The following is an 18,349-nucleotide window of genomic DNA, read 5'->3' on the forward strand; positions in this document are numbered from 1 at the left end:
TCCAAATTGTCCATAGGTATGAATGTGAGTGTGAATGGTTGTTTGTCTATATGTGCCCTGTGATTGACGGGCGACCAGTCCGGGGTGTACCCCGCCTCTCGCCCAAAGACAGCTGGGATAGGCTCCAGCAACCCCTGTGACCCTTGTGAGGAAAAGCGGTAGAAAATGAATGAATGAATGAACTAAAAGCAGTTCTATGAGCAGCAAAATGCTTGACGGATAGCTTTATTTAAAAAAAAAAAAAACAGGCTTCGCTACACATTGTGAAATAAGCTCTGCCAACAATCTGTCTACCACAGGAAGAAGAATCAGCGTGTTTTTAATGTCAAGATACATTCAAATAAGGAAGGTTTTTCATTGAAAAGCATAATGTTAGCATCATTCATCCCTTATTAGCTACAGCTTTCTGGGCACAAACTTGAATTGCACTGGCTTCTGCGGCCTTAGCATCCAGTCAAACACCAGCGGTATCTAAAGAGGAAAAGATAGATGATGCACGTCAGGAAGCAGAACAAACAGCCCGGGCTTTAAAGGTGCACGCATGCGTGTCTTACTACGCTCTCTTTGCACGTCTCGATGGTGTAGCTCTGCAGCAGACGCACGACCACCATCTTCATGGTGAGGAGAGCGTAGCGCATCCCCACGCAGTTGCGAGGGCCGAGGCCAAAAGGCATGAAGGCGTACGGGTTCACCTCTTCTATGTTGTCTTTGCTGAACCTGCAACAGGCATTTAAAAATCACGTCTATGGGTGGTAGTTTTTTTTTTGGTCATTACCTTATCATATAAGGTCATATTAGGGAAACAATTTCAAATCTGGAAAGTGCTCATCGAGTCCTTTAATATGAGGTATGACTCGATGAGGTTTGTCACAAATCAATTTTTGTCATCATTGCAGGAAAATTTTGACATATTCGCATCCCCTAAAGGTCAATGTCAATGGACATATTGATTAATATTGAATAAACAATTACAGATCTGGAAAGTGTTCATCGAGGACTTTAATTTGACGTGTGACTTGATGGGGTTTGACTCTGGTTTTGATGCGGATTTATCATCACATAATGGCACATTATGTAAAATATTAGCAGATCTGGAAAGGCCTCATTGAAATGATTCATTACAATTATATTGTTGTTTTAGGGCCGTTTTATTAACGGTGAGTTTACCTCTCTGGTTGGAACCTCTCAGGGTCTTTCCAAAAGCGAGGATCCTTATGGAGGACACTCATGGGAATGCCCACTAAGGTTCCCTCGGGGATGATGAGATCGCCGATCTGGATGGTTTTCTTGCACATCCTCTCAAGTCGTGGCGCGGTCGGCATGACGCGCATCGACTCGTTAATTAAGTTGTCCAGGTACTCCAGACTGAGCAGGGTCTCGTATGAAATGGGAGCCTTGAAGATGAGATTAACAACTAAAATAGAGAACAGTCTAGGCAATTTCTGTACAGAGTACTACATTGTTAGGTGCTAGCATGCTAACAGTTAGCATGTTAAAGTGTTAGCTAATTTCCATGTAAATACATGCATGGCATGATGTAGGGATACTATAGAACTGTCTTGGCACATTCGGTATAGAGTGCTATCCTGCTAAGTGCTAGCACTTTCAGTAATAGATTTATGGCATGATGTAGGGACGCTATAGAATTGCCATACCACTATCTTGGTAGGTGTTAGCACGCTGGCTATTAACATGTTAGCATTTTTGCTAATTTCCATGTAAATGCATGCATGGCATGATGTAGGGATACTAAAGAACTGTCTTGGCACTTTCGGTATGGAGTGCTATCTTGCTATGTGCTAAGTGCTAACACTTACGGTAATCGAGTAACGGCATGATGTAGGGACACTATAGATCTTGGTAGGTGTTAGCACGCTGGCTATTAACATGTTAGCATTTTTGCTAATTAATATGTAAATACACAGATGGCATGATGTAGGGATACTATAGAACTGCCTTGACACTTTCGGTATTGAGTGCTATCTTGCTATGTGCTAGCATGCTACCTGTTAGCATGTTAACATTTTAGCTAATTTCCTTATGTCAAAGTGCAAATGTAGACATGGCATGATGTGGAGACACTATTGGGCACCCTTGGCACTTTTGATGTTAGCATGCTAACTATTAGCATTTGAAGTTATTTCCTTATGGCTTAAGGCTAATAAAGAAATGGCATGATGTAGAGACATTATAGGACAGCCTTGGCACTTTTGTCACTTAGTGTTATCATGCTAAGTACTAGCATGCTCCCTGTTAGCAAATTGAATAATTTTAATTGGATTTTGATAATTAACCTATTTAAAATGTACTATAATTATAAAATGTAATGTAATAAATGTTTATACTTGTACAGGTGGTGTTCCTCAATATAACTTAAGCATGCCTGAAATAAGCCATGACTAAATATAATAAAATATACAAATAAAGAATAATAAAACATCCATGCTAACACACGGCATTAATGACAGTGGCTTACATCTGTGGGAACATTGGCGTCAATCTCCGCTTGCAAAGTCTTCATGGCGTCAGGGTGGGCGACCAGGTTGTACAGCAGGTACGTGAGGGTGACGGCGGTGGTCTCAAACCCCCCAAAGATGAAAATGAAGGCTTGTGAGAGGATCTCAAGTTCCGTCAGGCCTGCGATGACAGGGTTGATATGTACTAAGCGCTTGAGAACCGTCGGGTGTCTTTCGGGGGGGGGATCCCTACCTTTACTTGGCTGCTCCTGTTCACTCTTTATGTCCGACTGCGGTATCTCATGCTGGATCATCACCTGCAGGAAATCTGCATGACCCTGCATCAACAAACATAGGACAACACTTCTACATCACTGCAAAGTACGTACGTATGTAGTGTAAATAAATCATTAAGAGTGGAAAAACTTACAGACTTATCTGTGTGATGCTGGTCTTTAAACTTCTTAATGATGTCAAAGAAATAGTTGACATGGCGTGTGGGTATGAGGTCAAACTTCAGAAGGTTGAGAATATGTTTGAGGAAGGGAAAAATCACTGGGAAGGGAACAACAAAAAGTCATACTGAGCTCATTGCATTCCGCCTTGAACAAAAACAATGCATACGTACACAGTAGGAATATTTTCCAAAATTGGAATTTGAGAACATCTTTGAGATGAACAATAAGTGGGTCGTCTGGGTTGTTTATGGAGTCAGCCTCCACACTGAAGGAAGCGCTGGTGATGACGTCCAAACTGTATGGTGCCATCAGTCTGAAGAAAAACACAGTCGGAGTTGCTTTAGGGAAAAAAAATGTCTCATAATATGACAAGTGATGGATTCTTTAGTACACACTGTTTGATGTCTATCGCTTGGGTTAAGTCTTTTTTCTCGAGGCTCTCCGCCAGTCGGTCTGCATAGCGAGCGACGAGGGGAAATATCTTCCACAAAAAAAAAAAAAAAAAATTATTCAGAACCAAATTGTACATTTTGAACAATTTAAATTCGCCCCAAAGACATGCACTCTTGTACGGATCCACATCAAAATTTTCAGCACTTTCAATGCCCCTCTATGGTGGAGGTCGTGATTTTTGTCTCCTGATAGGTTAAACATTTGGGCGGTCATAGCGGCGTCACACCCACCTGCTTCAGTCTTCCGCTGGTGAAGCACGGCGACAAGGAGCTGCGGATTCTTTTCCACTTTTCGTCCTTGACGTTGGTGATGGCCTCGCTTAGCGTCCCCAATACAAAGGCGTCCTGCGGGACACAAGCTCACTGATGGAGGTCGTCTATACATTATCTGACAAACATTTTTATCGTCATGTCGTACAGCAGAGTATATTCACTGAAAATGAAACAACACACACGCAAGTGAGTCGCAACATGCTATATGAGTGCTGCCGGCATTGGGAAGCTGCGGTTGAATGGCGAGGGGGGGAGTGAATTCCAAAATGTACTGTGAGATTCTGAAGATCCGCTTCCATGGTAGTGGTAACATCATGTTCCAGGGCTGCATGAGTGCTGCCGGCACTGGACGAGCTGCGGTTCATTGTGAGAAAGATTAATTCCAACATGTACTCTGACAACGTGAAGGTAACATATCATGTTGGACCGTGAATCGCAGTTTCCAAAGGGAAACTCTGTTTCACAGTGTTACAGTACATGTTGAAATTAATGTTGAATTCCCTGAATGAACCACAGCTCCCCAGTGCCAGTAGCACTCGTGTAGCCCCACACCATGGCACTTCCTACCAATGCAATGCTTGACAATAGGTAAGTAAATGTACTGTGAGATTCTGAAGATCCGCTTCCATGGTAGTGGTAACATCATGTTCCAGGGCTGCATGAGTGCTGCCGGCACTGGACGAGCTGAACCCTGGTCTCCTAGCTGTGCGCGCTAACCACTCGACCACTGTTCCGCCCTCACAAAGAAATAGAGAGTGGCTAATGCTCTGCTACAAATCGTTACAGAAGATGTTGGCATTCATGTTTCCCCTCAACGAACCGCAGCTCCCCAGTGCCAGCAGCACTCATGCACACAACCACCACCATGCTGCTCACTCGAGTTGCAAGCTACTTGGGAAGTGATGGCTGTGTATTGACTCTTTTGTAGTGGAGTAACTTAAAACAGCCCAAATATTGTCCCGGGCGGCACGGTGGTCTAGGGGTTAGCGCGCAGACCTCACAGCTAGGAGACCAGGGTTCAATCCCACCCTCGGGCATCTCTGTGTGGAGTTTGCATGTTCTCCCCGTGCATGCGTGGGTTTTCTCCGGGTACTCCGGTTTCCTCCCACATTCCAAAAACATGCTAGGTTAATTGGCGACTCCAAATTGTCCATAGGTATGAATGTGAGTGTGAATGGTTGTTTGTCTATATGTGCCCTGTGATTGGCTGGCGACCAGTCCAGGGTGTACCCCGCCTTACGCCCGAAGACAGCTGGGATAGGCTCCAGCACCCCCCGCGACCCTCGTGAGGAAAAGTGGTAGAAAATGAATGAATGAATGAAATATTGTCCCTTGACAACATATACTGTCATGGAAGTGCTTGGAAGGTGAGATCCGTCATCTGACAACATACAGTCAGAGGTTCTTTCTTGTTCTATCTTGGTCAACATTAAAGTTTCTCCACCGGGTGACATGCTGGGCGTCTCTCTCACCCTGCGGTTCGTGAAGGTCGTGTAGCATTCCTTCACCAGCACAGCTTTAATGATCTCAGGATCCGCTACCATTAAAATGGGAGTTCTGCCGTCAAACAAACTAGATGGAAAAACAAAACAAGACAAGATAGTGAAACCTGAGGTCGTACAAGTCGGACTTTGTTGAAGCGTGTCAGGACAAACATGTTTTTATCAAAGTTGAGTAATATTTAGGACTACAGCTGTCACTTAATGAGCTAACTCGTATTCAAAGTCGCCAAACAAACTCTTTCAATTGTTCCTTTTACTACGTTTAACTTGTTTTTCTACACTCGAACATTAGCAGCCATTCAACTCTTAACTTCTTTTTACACTTGACTGATGAGAGTTGTTGCCTGGACAGCTAATAAAAGTTTTTATGAGGCTGAGTAGCGATGGTTTGATCGTGGAAGTAGGACAGCACAATTTTGTCTGCCACCATTAAATTACGATGATCGTCAGCATTTAAAAAGCAGACTCGGCTGCATATCAAACAGCCATTGTGACCTGCCTTGGCTTGTGTCTGAAACCAGAAAACGCTGACAGGCAGGTATTTCTCGCCAAAAATCTGACTCTGTGGGCCTGTTGTATGTTCCTATTCCTTGGATTATGTGCCTTTTCTGCACAGGCGTCGTTTTTTTAATTTGTTTGCACTTTATGAAGACACTTAATGACCTATTTATTTATAGTTAGCCCCTCATCTTGGGTGTATTTTATTGTATTATTGATTAGTTATTTTCAATTAGAATAATCAGAACCGCGGTGCAGCCCTACCTGGAACAGATTATTATACTTATTTAATATATTTTATATATTTTACTGTTTTGAAATCTGAAGAAATCTAAGGTGGACTAGGGTGCCGAATGACAACTGAAGTGTATTAAAAGATAAAATTGTCCTTCGATAATAGTGTGACAAATGGACGGTGAAAGGTCACGTAGCGTACTTGAGCTGACGTACACAGGAAATCATCACTATCACACAGGTGATCACGTCACACTGTCATAAGATCTTTATATACAATTGCCGGGATAATAACGTGCAACAGCAGGTTATGTAACATGCTACTGTTGGGTGGGAAAAAACACTGAAGGCATCAATACACAAGACAAAAACATAGAAATGTCTGTTTAATTAATTGTAAAACTATTTAAATCTCTCTTTTATTGTGTTGATTGTGACTCACTCACCCCCATACGTCTCCATACTTGGCGTGGCACTCCCTGTCAGCATACAGAAATCCCTGCAGGGAATTTAAGGACAGGATATTAAAGTTGCAGGCATAGGTACAATAAATCTGGATTTCTCACTTGTATTCAGCTAGTCTATTTGCCATACTTGTCAAGATGTGTCCCTCACCTTTCTAAAGATCATCATTGTTCCTATAAAGGGCAATGCCCTTGGTCCTGGTATTCCCAACTTTTTAAAATGTCCATATGGCCAAACACCATATCTTAAAGAGCAACACAATCAAGTCACACACCTTGTTGTTAAGTTCAAACAGATTTGACACTATTTTTTGTTTACAAAGTGGCATATAAAACTTGACAAATATACTTACAATAAGAGTAAAGTGAAAAAGAGAGCCACTAATGTCCAGGTTGTGGCAGAAAAAAGCTCCAAACCGAACATTGTGTCTGGACTCGAACACCAGCTCAAATGTCAACAGACTAAGGAAGTGGTAACCCTTGGACACTCCAGTGGTGCGTCAACTCGAGATTAGACTACCGTAATTACATTTCAACATTAATGCAGCATTTAGAAAAACTGGAATATTTAAGTATAAAAATCCTTCAAAATCTTAGTCGCACATTTTATTTACATTTTCGTCGCTAAACAAGTAAAAGTGTAAACACTGCTGTAATACGTTTTAGACCAACCCGGAAGTTTACGCCTTCTCGTTCTCAAATAACCCGGAAGTGGCGGCTGGTTTCAATGTCCCTGTTTTCGCTCTTCAGACTGTCTAAATCCCGGCGTTTCTGTTCGTCTTCAGAATTTGAGGCAATTGAACTTATCGAGTAGCGAGGTAAAGTACACATCACGTATAAACAATTGTTATTCCTAAAGTGGCTTTGCTTCGAGATTGACTTACAGCTAAGCTAGCTAGCTCGCAAGTTAGCATGTCATGGTAGCCATGATGCTAGCAACATGACTTTGGGACACACGTATATTGAAGTGAATACTTTAGTTTTATATTTGATTCCTTTGAGTGGAACACGACGTCTTTTGCGCCGGAGAAAAATGCTTAAAGTGGAGACATAAGAGTGAACGAGCGACGTAAGTAGCTCAATGTCACAAATGGAGGACATATGAATTTACTTCTTAGGGGCCATTCATTGGCTAGCCTGCATAACACTACTACTCGTTTTTTTATGCGTGGTACGTTGCTTCGTTCGCACGGACTCATGGGTAAAAGTGAATTTATGATTTATTAATATTTGAATTGAATTGAGTAACATTTTGTACATTGTGCTTGTATATGGTTAAATAGGTAGTCCGTTACAGGGTCAAACTGTTGCCATTTATAACAGCAACACAGGCAGTGTTTCAAGTACCATTATACACTGGAATCGTACAGTTTTGAATATGATATGCCATCCTGTATATATCATTACATTCAGGGGAGGGAAAACAATGTAGACCTCTGTTGATGTCATTCAATGTTTAGAGTAATAATCGTTATTGTCTTTTTTGTACTCGTATTGAACACCAGCGTTGAATTTTTCTTGTCAGAAGCCAGTCTGCATCATGTTCCTCACCATGGCGCTGCTGCGGAAGGGCATCCCCGGGAAGCAGTGGATCGGAAAGTACCGGCGTCCGCGTCCCATCACATGGCAGATGAAGCGCAACACAGTGAAGCACCTGGAGCGCGAGGCCGCTAATGAATACTGGCTCAGCCGGCCTTACATGACCGAGGAGCAGGATTGTGGCCACGCTGCCGAGCGCAGAGCGCAAAAGTGGCTCCAGTTAAAGGATGCAAAGTTCCGCAATTTTCCCCAACACAAGAGCATCACCGATCACCTCAGCCACCTCCGGATCTCCAAGACGTGGTCAAGTTAACGCTTTGGTTTGGCCTTTAAAGACTTTTATTTATGTAGGTGTTGATTGACTGCAAAGCTCACTCTTGTATTCCATCTCACTATGAATGGAAACGATGTAATACATTGCATGAATCCATTCCAAGCTGTCAGGACTTTTCCCACATATTTCATTAATCATTTATATTAAAATCAACTCATTTGCATCAGCTACTGGGTGTGTGAGTTCATGTTAGTGCTCAAGTTCAGCTGGAGTCCATGCTGGCTATAATGTTAAATTAATAATGTAAGCAACACATAGCCAAGTATGGAGAAATGAATGATCAGGATTGGTCAAAGGAAATTGTCTAGTGCTCCTTTTATATAGAGGATCTTTGATGAGCATTTTTACAGTTTGTTTTTAGCAAGGGTCATCTAGAGCTGTAGTTTTTAATTTAAAGGGACTGTTTGCAACAGTGTAAGATGGTCTCTCCATGGTGCACTTTTCTCCAGCAGATATCTGCAGCTGTGTTTCAGACGGACGGCATGCCGAGTTCCCAGTCGATGATGTCCTTCCACTCCTGATCAAAAAAAAAAAACAACAAAAGAATTTCTTCCCAGGAAAAGACCAGTGATACACTTTTGGATCATGACCAGTATCCATCCATCTGTTTTAATTGCTGCTTATCCACAATAGAGACTAGTGCCTTTTTCATTGCATCTCTAAAAACAGCACAGCACTCGTGTTACTACAATCTTTGACTTGTGTTTTTGCAATATTCATTCATTCGTTCATTTTCTATAAAAATCACAAGATGTTCCTGTCATATTGAGGATCTTTGCCTGGTGATTTTTTTTTCAGTCGGTCCTTAAAATAACCTTTTACCGGCGTTTTATATTGCTCCTAATGCAGTATTGAGCATCTTTGACTAGTATGAATGCAGTAGGTAATTGAAACAGCAGTGTGCCCTCACATACAGATTCATGGATTAGTGTTTATTCCCAACATATCCCATGAAACAGTCGACATTCCTGTCATAGAGAATCTTTGACTTGCGTTTTTTGCAGTATGTTTTTAAAATCACAAAATACTTAACTAGTGTATTTGCAGAGGAACCTTTAAAAAAATAGTAAGTGCACTGGTAATATGAAAGGTGTAGTGACCGACTGATGAATGTGCACATATTTTCGTCCAGCAGGTGGCACTGTGGCTCCTCCCCCATCCTGACAATGATGGGGACCGCTCCCCCACACACCGGCGGCCCCTCCTGCCCAGACCGAGCAGCTCAAGCGTTGTTTTCCCTCCCCTGCCTGGATGATGAGGTACCGCACCGGGCTGAGGAAGCAGCCAGCAGCCGCAGAATCACCAGCATCGACATCGGCAGACACGCACCCACGCCGCGGACAGCATGAAGGCGACCGGTGGTGAGGCTCACCTGCAGACGGCCGAGTGAAGCGGCAGGATGGCGGGGGGCCGGAGGGGACTTGTGGCCCCCCAGAATACTTTTTTGGAGAATATTGTCAGGCGGTCGAACGGTAAGATGAACGTTTGCTTTGTCCCGTTGAACTGCCAGGTATGGAGCGTTGACAAACGAGCTTTAATTGAGCGACGACTCGAAAAGCCAATTAACGATTTTGAAGCGGCTGGTTCACTTGCTTGAAAAGTTCGAATGACGACGTGAAAACGAAAAGATCACCACACCCCGTCCTAACTGATGCTTAAAAAACAAAACGATCGTTTATTTATTGCAATTAGCACATCGAGTCAATGATATGCCGGAGTTCCACAGAGTGCATGATGGGGAGGAGGAGAGAACGACTGCAGCTTTCTCCAAAAAAATCATTCAACTGACTTGTGATTACATAAGACCTCCTGGAGGATTGATTGGGGAATCTTATGGACCATGAATAAATTGCCTGCAAAATATAATTATGGCAATTTAGAAGCTTCCATAATGTTCTGGTTGGTTAGAAGGTCTTTGGGCTTTTTTTTTTTTTTTAGAATTCACTTCATCAAATCTAAAGCAATGCAATTTTAATTTTCTGCATAATTACACAAGAGAGGAGGGGAAAGGTCTCCCATGTCCTATACTGTATGGAAAAAAATGGTGCCCAATGCATATAAAGTGTGCATTGTTAAGAAACAGGACTACGGTAGCAGCCCTCATGGTACAATATATATACAAATGTACCCCATGGTGGTGATTAGACGCCCAGGTAACAATTAAAGTGATGCATTTGGTTGCTTATTGTCTGTAGCTCACAACATTTTCCAGTCTTTACTTTAAACCAGGGTTGCAGACTAAAGCTGGGGGGGTCGCTATGAGATGCGGTGTCCCTCACAAATTTTCTTAAAAACACAAATATTGGATTTAAATGTGCAAAAAATGTTGAAAATACAAAGCAGCTGATGTTATTTTTAGCCTATTGACCCCAGACCATTATCTGGCTAAAACAATTAACACACGCAATATCATAATACATCAATTTGTGCAATGATTACTATATATTTCTGGGATATAACTGAGAAAGTACATGGGGATTTAGCTCCTATAGAAGTATGTACTGAATTAAAATAAACAATAGTGTGCACACAATGACACAGCATAGCTAGGATATCAATATGTCATGCTGTTGTATTGCAAAAAGTACCCATACGATACGTTCTGATATAGTTGTGCCTTTGTCTCAAGCATATAAAATTAAACATAAAAAAAACATACCATTAACATAAAACCACTGTTTTATGCTAAAGCTGTCTAGTATGTTTTCTGTATTAGACTGTTAAAACAGCAGCCTAATTCATTGGTAGTTACCTCTTTTTGACATGATAGAGGAATGTACAAAGATCCATAAAAACAACAACAAAAAAAGGAATAATAGTGACAATATTGATATTTGATGCCCAGCAATGCACAAGAATACGAAGTTGAGTCCCGCCTCCAGCTGTGGTGTCCATCACATTGATTTATGTGCAGCATGCGGTCCAGATGTGATGACAATTACTTTCACAGGCAACCGCGTATTTTTGGGCACAGGTGTCACAAATCTTTTGTATTATGGGATGCGATGTGAGATGACAGCAGAAGTTCTTATGACGAAGCGATGAAAACAGATTGGTGTTAAAATGAAGCTACAACCGTGGGTTTTTTTTATGGAGGTTTGGTTAGTGTAGAGGAGGGTCTTGCTTTCAACTTTGTTGACAAAAGGGCACCGCTAGTCCAAAATATGCCAACACATCCTTCCAGAAGGAGGCTTTCCTTAGACAGCTGTGAAATCGGGATCCCCAAAATTCATAATGCACTGAAAAGAGGCTGAAAATCCACCCTTTTAAGACAAAAGCCAACGCGTGTGTTTTTTCCCGCGACCTTGGGCGGTCGGCGGATTAGCAAGCAGTAAATCTGTACGAAGCGTGGAGCCAAGAATATAAGCTGTAAGAGTGCTGCATGGAAGGATGTTACAAAGAATGTGCTCGTCTCTTCACTCATTCATTGTCTGAGGATTATTTTGTCTTTTGTGACATTTCATGTTCATGTCCAGCAATGCACAGTTACTGGTTGCCACGGATGTAACGCTACGTGTATTCGTAATTGGATTTATTGGTACGGAACATTCGATACGGCCCAGAGATGAGGAAGTGTAACTGTCTTGCAATATAGTCATGCCTCTACAGTAAACCTCGGATATATCGGATTCAATTGTTCCCACTGGTTATGTCCGATATAAGCGAAATCTGTTATATGCGTATACCGGAAAATGTCTGTTTTACGCATATATCGGATTTATATCCGGTATATGCGTAAATCGGATTTTATCCGTTATAAAAAGGCACTTCCTTGACTATGTTTCCAATGTACCTGGACGCGCAGGCAACGCTGCAAACGCTGCAAATGACGTCGTATAGCGGCCTGTCACGATTCGGCGAATCGGAGCGCCACGATGCGGCCATCTGATATATGCGAGGGAAATTTAATGGAAATGCATTGGAACGGGACTGGAGATTTTGTCCGAAATAGGCGAAATCCGTTTTTAAAAATCCGATATATGCAATGAATTTTTATTGGAAATGCATTACAGACAAATCGGTTCTTTTTTATCTGTCCGTTGTGAGAGAATTTCCGATATATCCGAGTCCGATATATCCGAGGTTTACTGTACTTTGTAAACAAACATAGACACGAATCGAACCGTGACCGTACAACCAGGTTATATACCGAACTGTGATTATGGCATACCGTTACATCCCTAACCTTCTTGGATGTCAGTGGTGGGCAAAACCGTTCATTATTACTCTGGTTCATTCAGTAAAAAGATCCGTTCATTTCATTAATTTCGGCCAATTGGTCATTAGCCTGTGATCTCCCCCTGTGCATAGACCCGGTCAGCCGTGTCGAGTCAGTCCGTTCAGTCATGTTCAAGTTTGTTCCGACCCAACTGTCGGTCATGAATGAACGGCCGACGAGTGTCGGTCAATCTCTCGGTCTCGGTCTTTCAGTCAGCTAACCCCACCCACCCACAGAGCGAGGCGCGACGATAGGATGAGACAGAACAGGTGAACGGACAGGAACGGTGAACTGACTCTTCAGCCAATCAAAAAAAAAAAAAAAAGCATTTGCAACTGAACGGGTATTTTAAACCTCTGTTCGTAAAAAAGAACTAGATCTTTTGACCCGTTCGTTCATGACCGACACACCACTATTGGATGTTTCTAACTTGTAACCCTTCTATACCGATTAAAAATCACATAAGCATCTTGAAAATGTGAAGAAGTAGCGTGTGGTTGCAAAGATGGCTACCAAATTTAGCACAGTAACCGGAGAGCTATTGCGCGAATCAATACATTTGATCCTGTCGACAAGTTTTAAAATCCTTTCTTAATCTCCTTATGTGTTTGGCGAAAGTGGTAAGTAAATGTGCTAGCAATAGCTTTTTCCGTCATGTCAACAACTCCTTATGCTCCTTATTGTTGGACTCATTTCATATGCGAAAAAGCAGTTTTTTCGCGGTTAATTGGACTGAATTTCCGCCATTCACTATTAATAAATGTAATATTTTCCATAGGTATGGCATTGAAAACCTGTTTACTTCTAAATACGGATTTTAACATTGTTCGAGCCCTCTAGACATGAAACAACATCCATTTTATATTACCTATTACAGTAGATATAATCGAGAAAATACAACTTTCCGCAGTGGCTATTCATCGATGTATAGTAATAGCGGCTTCAACTCGTATTACGCAATATAGAACGTACAATAAGTTTAAATAAGCCATTTAAGACGTAAATAAAAACAGTAAATGTGTTCTCCAGCGGACCTTAATGGCAGGCGGACAGGATGTGGACAGGACAGGAAGTGTCGTTGGAGGTTCAGAGTTGAGTTTTAGCTTGTCATGGTTTTTGGCCCCAACGGTAGCCCGTGTTACTATTTTAATAAACATTGGAAAATACTAAATCCATAATTAGAATGCTTCTTCTGCCTTGTATTTATTTCTATTTTGGTTCATTTAGTTAGATCATTTAGCCTAAAAATTAATTTAGGCCCAGAATAAGTACAATTAGATTAAATACTACTACTTAAATGTACTACTAATAGGTGTAATACTAACAGGTTAGCCGCCACAAGTAAAAGTTGTCTTGCAGCTTCTATGTTCTCGTGAAGCTTGTTTATTCGACTCCAAATTTGGATGACTGCGTCAGATTATGCAACTCTTCAGCGTGAGCACCATTTGAGCACTCGTGCACGTTCTCTATTTTTGTTGTTGTCATTGTTGTTGGCACATCCCATCTCTTCTTTTTTTTTTTTTTTTACATTTTTTTTTTGTCCGTCACACATTCAAACAGATGTTGATCATATGAATCTGTTAACTCTTCTTTTTCCTTTTCACAAATTTCAGTTTGGACACTGTCACATAGACAGACAGGTACTATTATATGGAGTTGAATTTGGCGTGCTTCTTTTTTTTATGTTTTCATCACACGAAACCTCCCTCCCCTTCTCATTGCAGTGTACCCATTCAAATGTTCTATACCAAATGATGTTAATTTACAAAGCACTCTACTGCTACGATGGCGATGATAGTCAAGCATCATTTTGAAGAGATTTTCGATCTAACAAGATTAATATCCATCTGATCATTGTAAAATAACACATTGGCATGGAACATCTTGTGCATTTTTGTGTTTTTTGTGTCATGGTTTTAGATTAATGTGGCCATATGTGGTGTGACAATTCAGTTTTTCCTCCTGCCGTCCTTTCAGCCCCTTGTGCAGTCTGTGCATAGAAGGATAGATTTTCATTTCCTTTCATGGATGCACTGTTTGTTTTTGCATTTTATTCCCAGTAATTAGCTTTAATGTAACTTTCCCCCAAAAAACTTTATTACTTCAAAAAGTATCATCCAAACCTTTGCTGTAGTGTATTTCTACGTCACCCCAATTCAATAAATTGCCAGTTTTATTGATATCCTTTCCAAAAGCCAGACACTATGATGAGAAGATGTCCTTTCATTTCATGTCAAATGACACGAGGACCATTTATAGCCAGTAAGTAATGACACCGAGAACACTATGGGAATGTTAATTTATGAAATTGCAGACATATTTGAGGAATTAAAAAAAAACAAAAAAAACGACAAGGACGTTAGAAAAAAAAATAGTCCATTAAACAAGCAGACACAGGAAGTGTTGATTGTTTCAGGTTATGAGCATATTGACTACAAGTAAGTGTAGCTCCGAGGTGCTGCTAACCTTTTTAATATTCACAACATGCCGCCTTAAAAACTGTATACTTGCTGCTTTTTTTTATGACCTTTAAAGCTAATGACGGCCATTATTGGTATTTGCAGACAAATGAGACAGATCATTCGCTCTAGTGAGAGATTCCCCCGGTGAAGTTTTTTCCATTACAAACAGCAACACAAGGCTTGGTTACAATAAACGGTGACAAGGTATTTATTTATGTGTGTGTGTGTGTGTGTGTGTGTGTGTGCGTGTGTGTGTGTGTGTGTGTGTGTGTGTGTGTGTGTGCGGTCTCAGACACGTTTTGTCAGTCTGCGTCAGTAGCGTATATCGGTGTCCCGTGTGTAATGAAGCATCATGGACGCTAATGAACATTGATCAAGTGTGTTTAGGAGCTCTTAAAGCAAAGTCACTGTAACGACCTCAGACACATTACGGGACAATCACGCCATAAAATGTTACATTACAGCGTGTTATGTACTGTAGTTCAGCGTGTTCAAGGTAAGGTGTCCCGGAGAGTTCTCATTTAGAAAATGGAAATGTTAGTTAAGACAATGAAGGCATCCTGCTGTTGTCAATGGAAACTGGAATGTAAAAAAACGATGAACCCAAACTCTGCTTAACATCCTTTTGGCCTTGTGTCTTTTCATGTTCGTCCCAAAGCTTCTTGTTCCTCTTCTCCCTTTTAATTTCCCCAAATATTTGACTTTGATTCCAATCAAATGCAAATATCCTCAGCCTCCTGTCTTCTTAGTTTATTTTGTGAGTTTTTTTTTTTTTGAACAGTTTGTGTATTTTTTTTTTTTTTTTTAGGAGATGCTGTTAACCTCTCAAGTGTTTGTTGTTCTGCTCCTCGTCAGACACCAACTTTGTCCTGGGGAACGCCCAGATTGTGGACTGGCCCATTGTCTACAGCAATGACGGCTTCTGCAAGCTGTCGGGCTACCACAGGGCCGAGGTGATGCAGAAAAGCAGCACCTGCAGGTAGGCTGCATTTTGGAGTTGGACCTCTATTGAATGCTGTGCTTTGATTGGTAGGTCTACAGCTCAATTATGTACAAAGTCAGTGTCTGGCATTTTAACTGTCCACATGTTCATCATTACATACAGTCGTTGGCCGGTTGTTTTTTTTAAAACACTGCTGCGTCAGTCATCGGTGGGTCTGCATGCCAAACATTAATCGCAGTCAATGACCGCCATTTTAGTTATAGGTATTTCAGTTATTGGTCGGTCTACATGTCAATCATTATCTGCAGTGACTGGCCTCCATCTTATTCACAGGTCTTTCAGTCGTTGGTCGGTCCACATGTCAATCATTATCTGCAGTGACTGTCCTGCGTCTTATTCACGGGTCTTTCAGTTATTGGTCGGTCTACGTGTGGCAGGTTTACATGCCAAATCGCTGGCTTTCAGACAGTGGTATGTCTTTACAAGTCTTGCAGTTATTGGTTGGTCGACATGTCAATCACTATATGTATGCAGTCAATGGTTAGTTTTTGCCGTAGAAAGTGGTAGGTCTGCATGTCAGTCAGTACACTCAGTCAATGGCCAGCATTTTACTTGCAGGGCTTTCAGTCATTGGTTGGTCTTCATGTGATAGGTCTACTTGGCAATCATTATGCACAAATAATTGTTGATGCAGTCTCTGGTAAGTGTGCATATTAATCATTATACACAGTCAATGGCCGCCATTTTGGTTAGTGGCCTTTCAGTCATTGTTCGGTCAACATACAGTAATGTAGGTCTACATGTCAATCATTCTACAGTGTTGATGCAGTCATAGGTAGATCTGCATGTCATTCATTATCATTCAATGGCACAGGTTTTTCGGTCATTGTTTGGTCTACATGTCAATCATTAAATTCAGTCACGAGCAGCCTTTTTAATCAATTGTCAATTATAAAGAGAAAATGGCCGGTGGTTATTTACAATTATTGTCAGGTCTATATGTTAATCATTATGCACGTTGGCCTGCTTTATTCACTAATGATACAGTCGTTATACACAGTCATTGACCAGCCTTCCTGTCATTGGCAGGTTTATGTGTCAATCCATGCCAAAACCACCATAGCAGCAGCCATTGTTAGCGCTACATTGTCGTCTTTATATGCAGTCATTGGTGAGCTTTGGAATGAGTTTTGCTAGAATGCTTAATAGAACACTTTATTAGCTCATTTGAGCTAATGCGCTACTTATGTGACGTCAATATGACGAAGGTACTAAGACAATCAGTCCCCTGAACTGCAATATTGTGAAGAAAGCCACTCCATTAGACAAAATACAGCCTCTTAATAAGACAGAAGGGCAGAGTGTGAAATACATTGGGGAACGTTTTAGGTGTGTTTCCTCCACAAAAACTAAAAATAAACCTAAAAGAAATGAGCGCACACACACACACACACACACAGTGTTCAGTGTTGGTATTGGCAAGTGTTATGAAGCTTATGCTTCAGGACCAGAGGGTCTAAATCAGCAGTGCTGGCTGTGACAAAACAGCTCCGATGACAACACAAGAAATCTCACACCATTTGCAAATCTGGCAGCACAGACCGGACTGTTTTGATGTGATCCTATTAATTTACTGCGTTACTGGCACGCTCGTCAAAAGCAACACAACACACGTCCAGGGAAACGACTGTCATTTACAATGACATCATTGTTGTGTGTAGCACCGTAACGTACAAAACCGTCACTTAAATTTAGAGCAAAATTCCCTGAGCTGCCCCCGTTTTGGGGTAGACAACAACAACAACAAAAAAAAGGAGACACAACAGATTCAAGGTCTCCAGGGGATGAGCGCACAATGAAGCCCCTCACGCTCCAGGGAGGGAAGACTTTCACTGGGCACCCTGCGTCTTTCATCAGCGGGTTACGCCTCATTGCCGCACTTTGATTTAGGAAATAAAAATCTATACATTGAGCGTGCTGTGCGCTTGTTACTTTCTTTACCTTCAACAGCTATTCCTTGGAGGATGGTAGTTTAGCTGCCGACGCAAAGGAATTGTCGTTTGACTGGAAATTAATACTCTTAATTGATTTTGTTCCCAGTGACTGACTGAGGCAAAGGTTCCTACGCTCGTGCTGCTAACACACTGGTGGAAAAGAGTCAAATCCAAACACGTGACTAATGATTGATACATAGACTTGACTCTAATAATGACTGCGTATAGTGATTGACATGTAGACCTATCAATGACTACAGCAGGGGGCATTTCGAGATTGGCATTTAAACCGAATTATCACACATACTGTATCATTAGATGTAGCTATCTGCTATTAGCATTTGTCACAATAAATCAGTTATTGTGATTATATTAGCATTTTTGCTCCAAGCTAGCATGACAGATAATAAAAAATATATATAATTTTCACCTACTTTTGTCATGTTTTGGGTAAATTGTAAATTCAGTCATGTGATTTGATAGTGACTTAGCACACTGTCATTAGCATTTAGCGTCAAGGA

At 41.4% G+C, this 18,349-nt stretch overlaps 3 protein-coding genes across 8 annotated transcripts in view; 2 read left to right on the forward strand and 1 right to left on the reverse strand.

Moving 5' to 3' along the window:
- Positions 1–209: 209 nt before the first annotated feature.
- LOC131107807 (cytochrome P450 3A40-like) lies at positions 210–6,991 on the reverse strand. 2 transcript variants are annotated; one of them, XM_058058150.1, is made up of 13 exons: positions 6,691–6,987; positions 6,489–6,582; positions 6,320–6,372; positions 5,112–5,211; positions 3,598–3,711; positions 3,310–3,395; positions 3,085–3,227; positions 2,887–3,011; positions 2,710–2,794; positions 2,477–2,637; positions 1,168–1,394; positions 555–717; positions 210–471 (listed from the first exon to the last, which is right to left on the reverse strand). In XM_058058150.1, the coding sequence occupies exons 1-13, from the start codon at positions 6,759–6,761 to the stop codon at positions 397–399; spliced, it is 1,497 nt and encodes a 498-aa protein (XP_057914133.1). In that variant the 5' UTR covers positions 6,762–6,987; the 3' UTR covers positions 210–396. The 2 variants fall into 2 exon arrangements, with proteins under 2 accessions (XP_057914133.1, XP_057914132.1); XM_058058149.1 differs by having other exon boundaries at positions 2,477–2,794; positions 6,691–6,991.
- On the forward strand, positions 6,992–8,380 carry mrpl57 (mitochondrial ribosomal protein L57). Of its 2 annotated transcripts, none has more exons than XM_058058151.1 (2): positions 6,992–7,155; positions 7,863–8,380. In XM_058058151.1, exon 2 carries the CDS (start codon positions 7,878–7,880, stop codon positions 8,187–8,189), a length of 312 nt encoding a protein of 103 aa, XP_057914134.1. In that variant the 5' UTR covers positions 6,992–7,155; positions 7,863–7,877; the 3' UTR covers positions 8,190–8,380. The 2 variants fall into 2 exon arrangements, with proteins under 2 accessions (XP_057914134.1, XP_057914135.1); XM_058058152.1 differs by having other exon boundaries at positions 7,028–7,155; positions 7,866–8,380.
- A 131-nt stretch (positions 8,381–8,511) lies between these two features.
- Positions 8,512–18,349, forward strand: part of kcnh1a (potassium voltage-gated channel, subfamily H (eag-related), member 1a) — a 39,948-nt gene continuing 30,110 nt past the window's right edge. For 2 of the 4 annotated variants that reach the window (XM_058058145.1, XM_058058146.1), the window contains exons 1-3: positions 8,512–9,682; positions 14,043–14,069; positions 15,747–15,870. In XM_058058145.1, the coding sequence (XP_057914128.1) occupies positions 9,610–9,682; positions 14,043–14,069; positions 15,747–15,870 (224 nt within the window). In that variant the 5' untranslated portion in view covers positions 8,512–9,609. The remainder of the gene's footprint in view (positions 9,683–14,042; positions 14,070–15,746; positions 15,871–18,349) is intronic. The other 2 variants (XM_058058147.1, XM_058058148.1) reach the window with 1 other exon arrangement.

Source organism: Doryrhamphus excisus, chromosome 20, assembly GCF_030265055.1.
Source record: "Doryrhamphus excisus isolate RoL2022-K1 chromosome 20, RoL_Dexc_1.0, whole genome shotgun sequence".
Lineage (NCBI taxonomy): Eukaryota > Metazoa > Chordata > Actinopteri > Syngnathiformes > Syngnathidae > Doryrhamphus > Doryrhamphus excisus.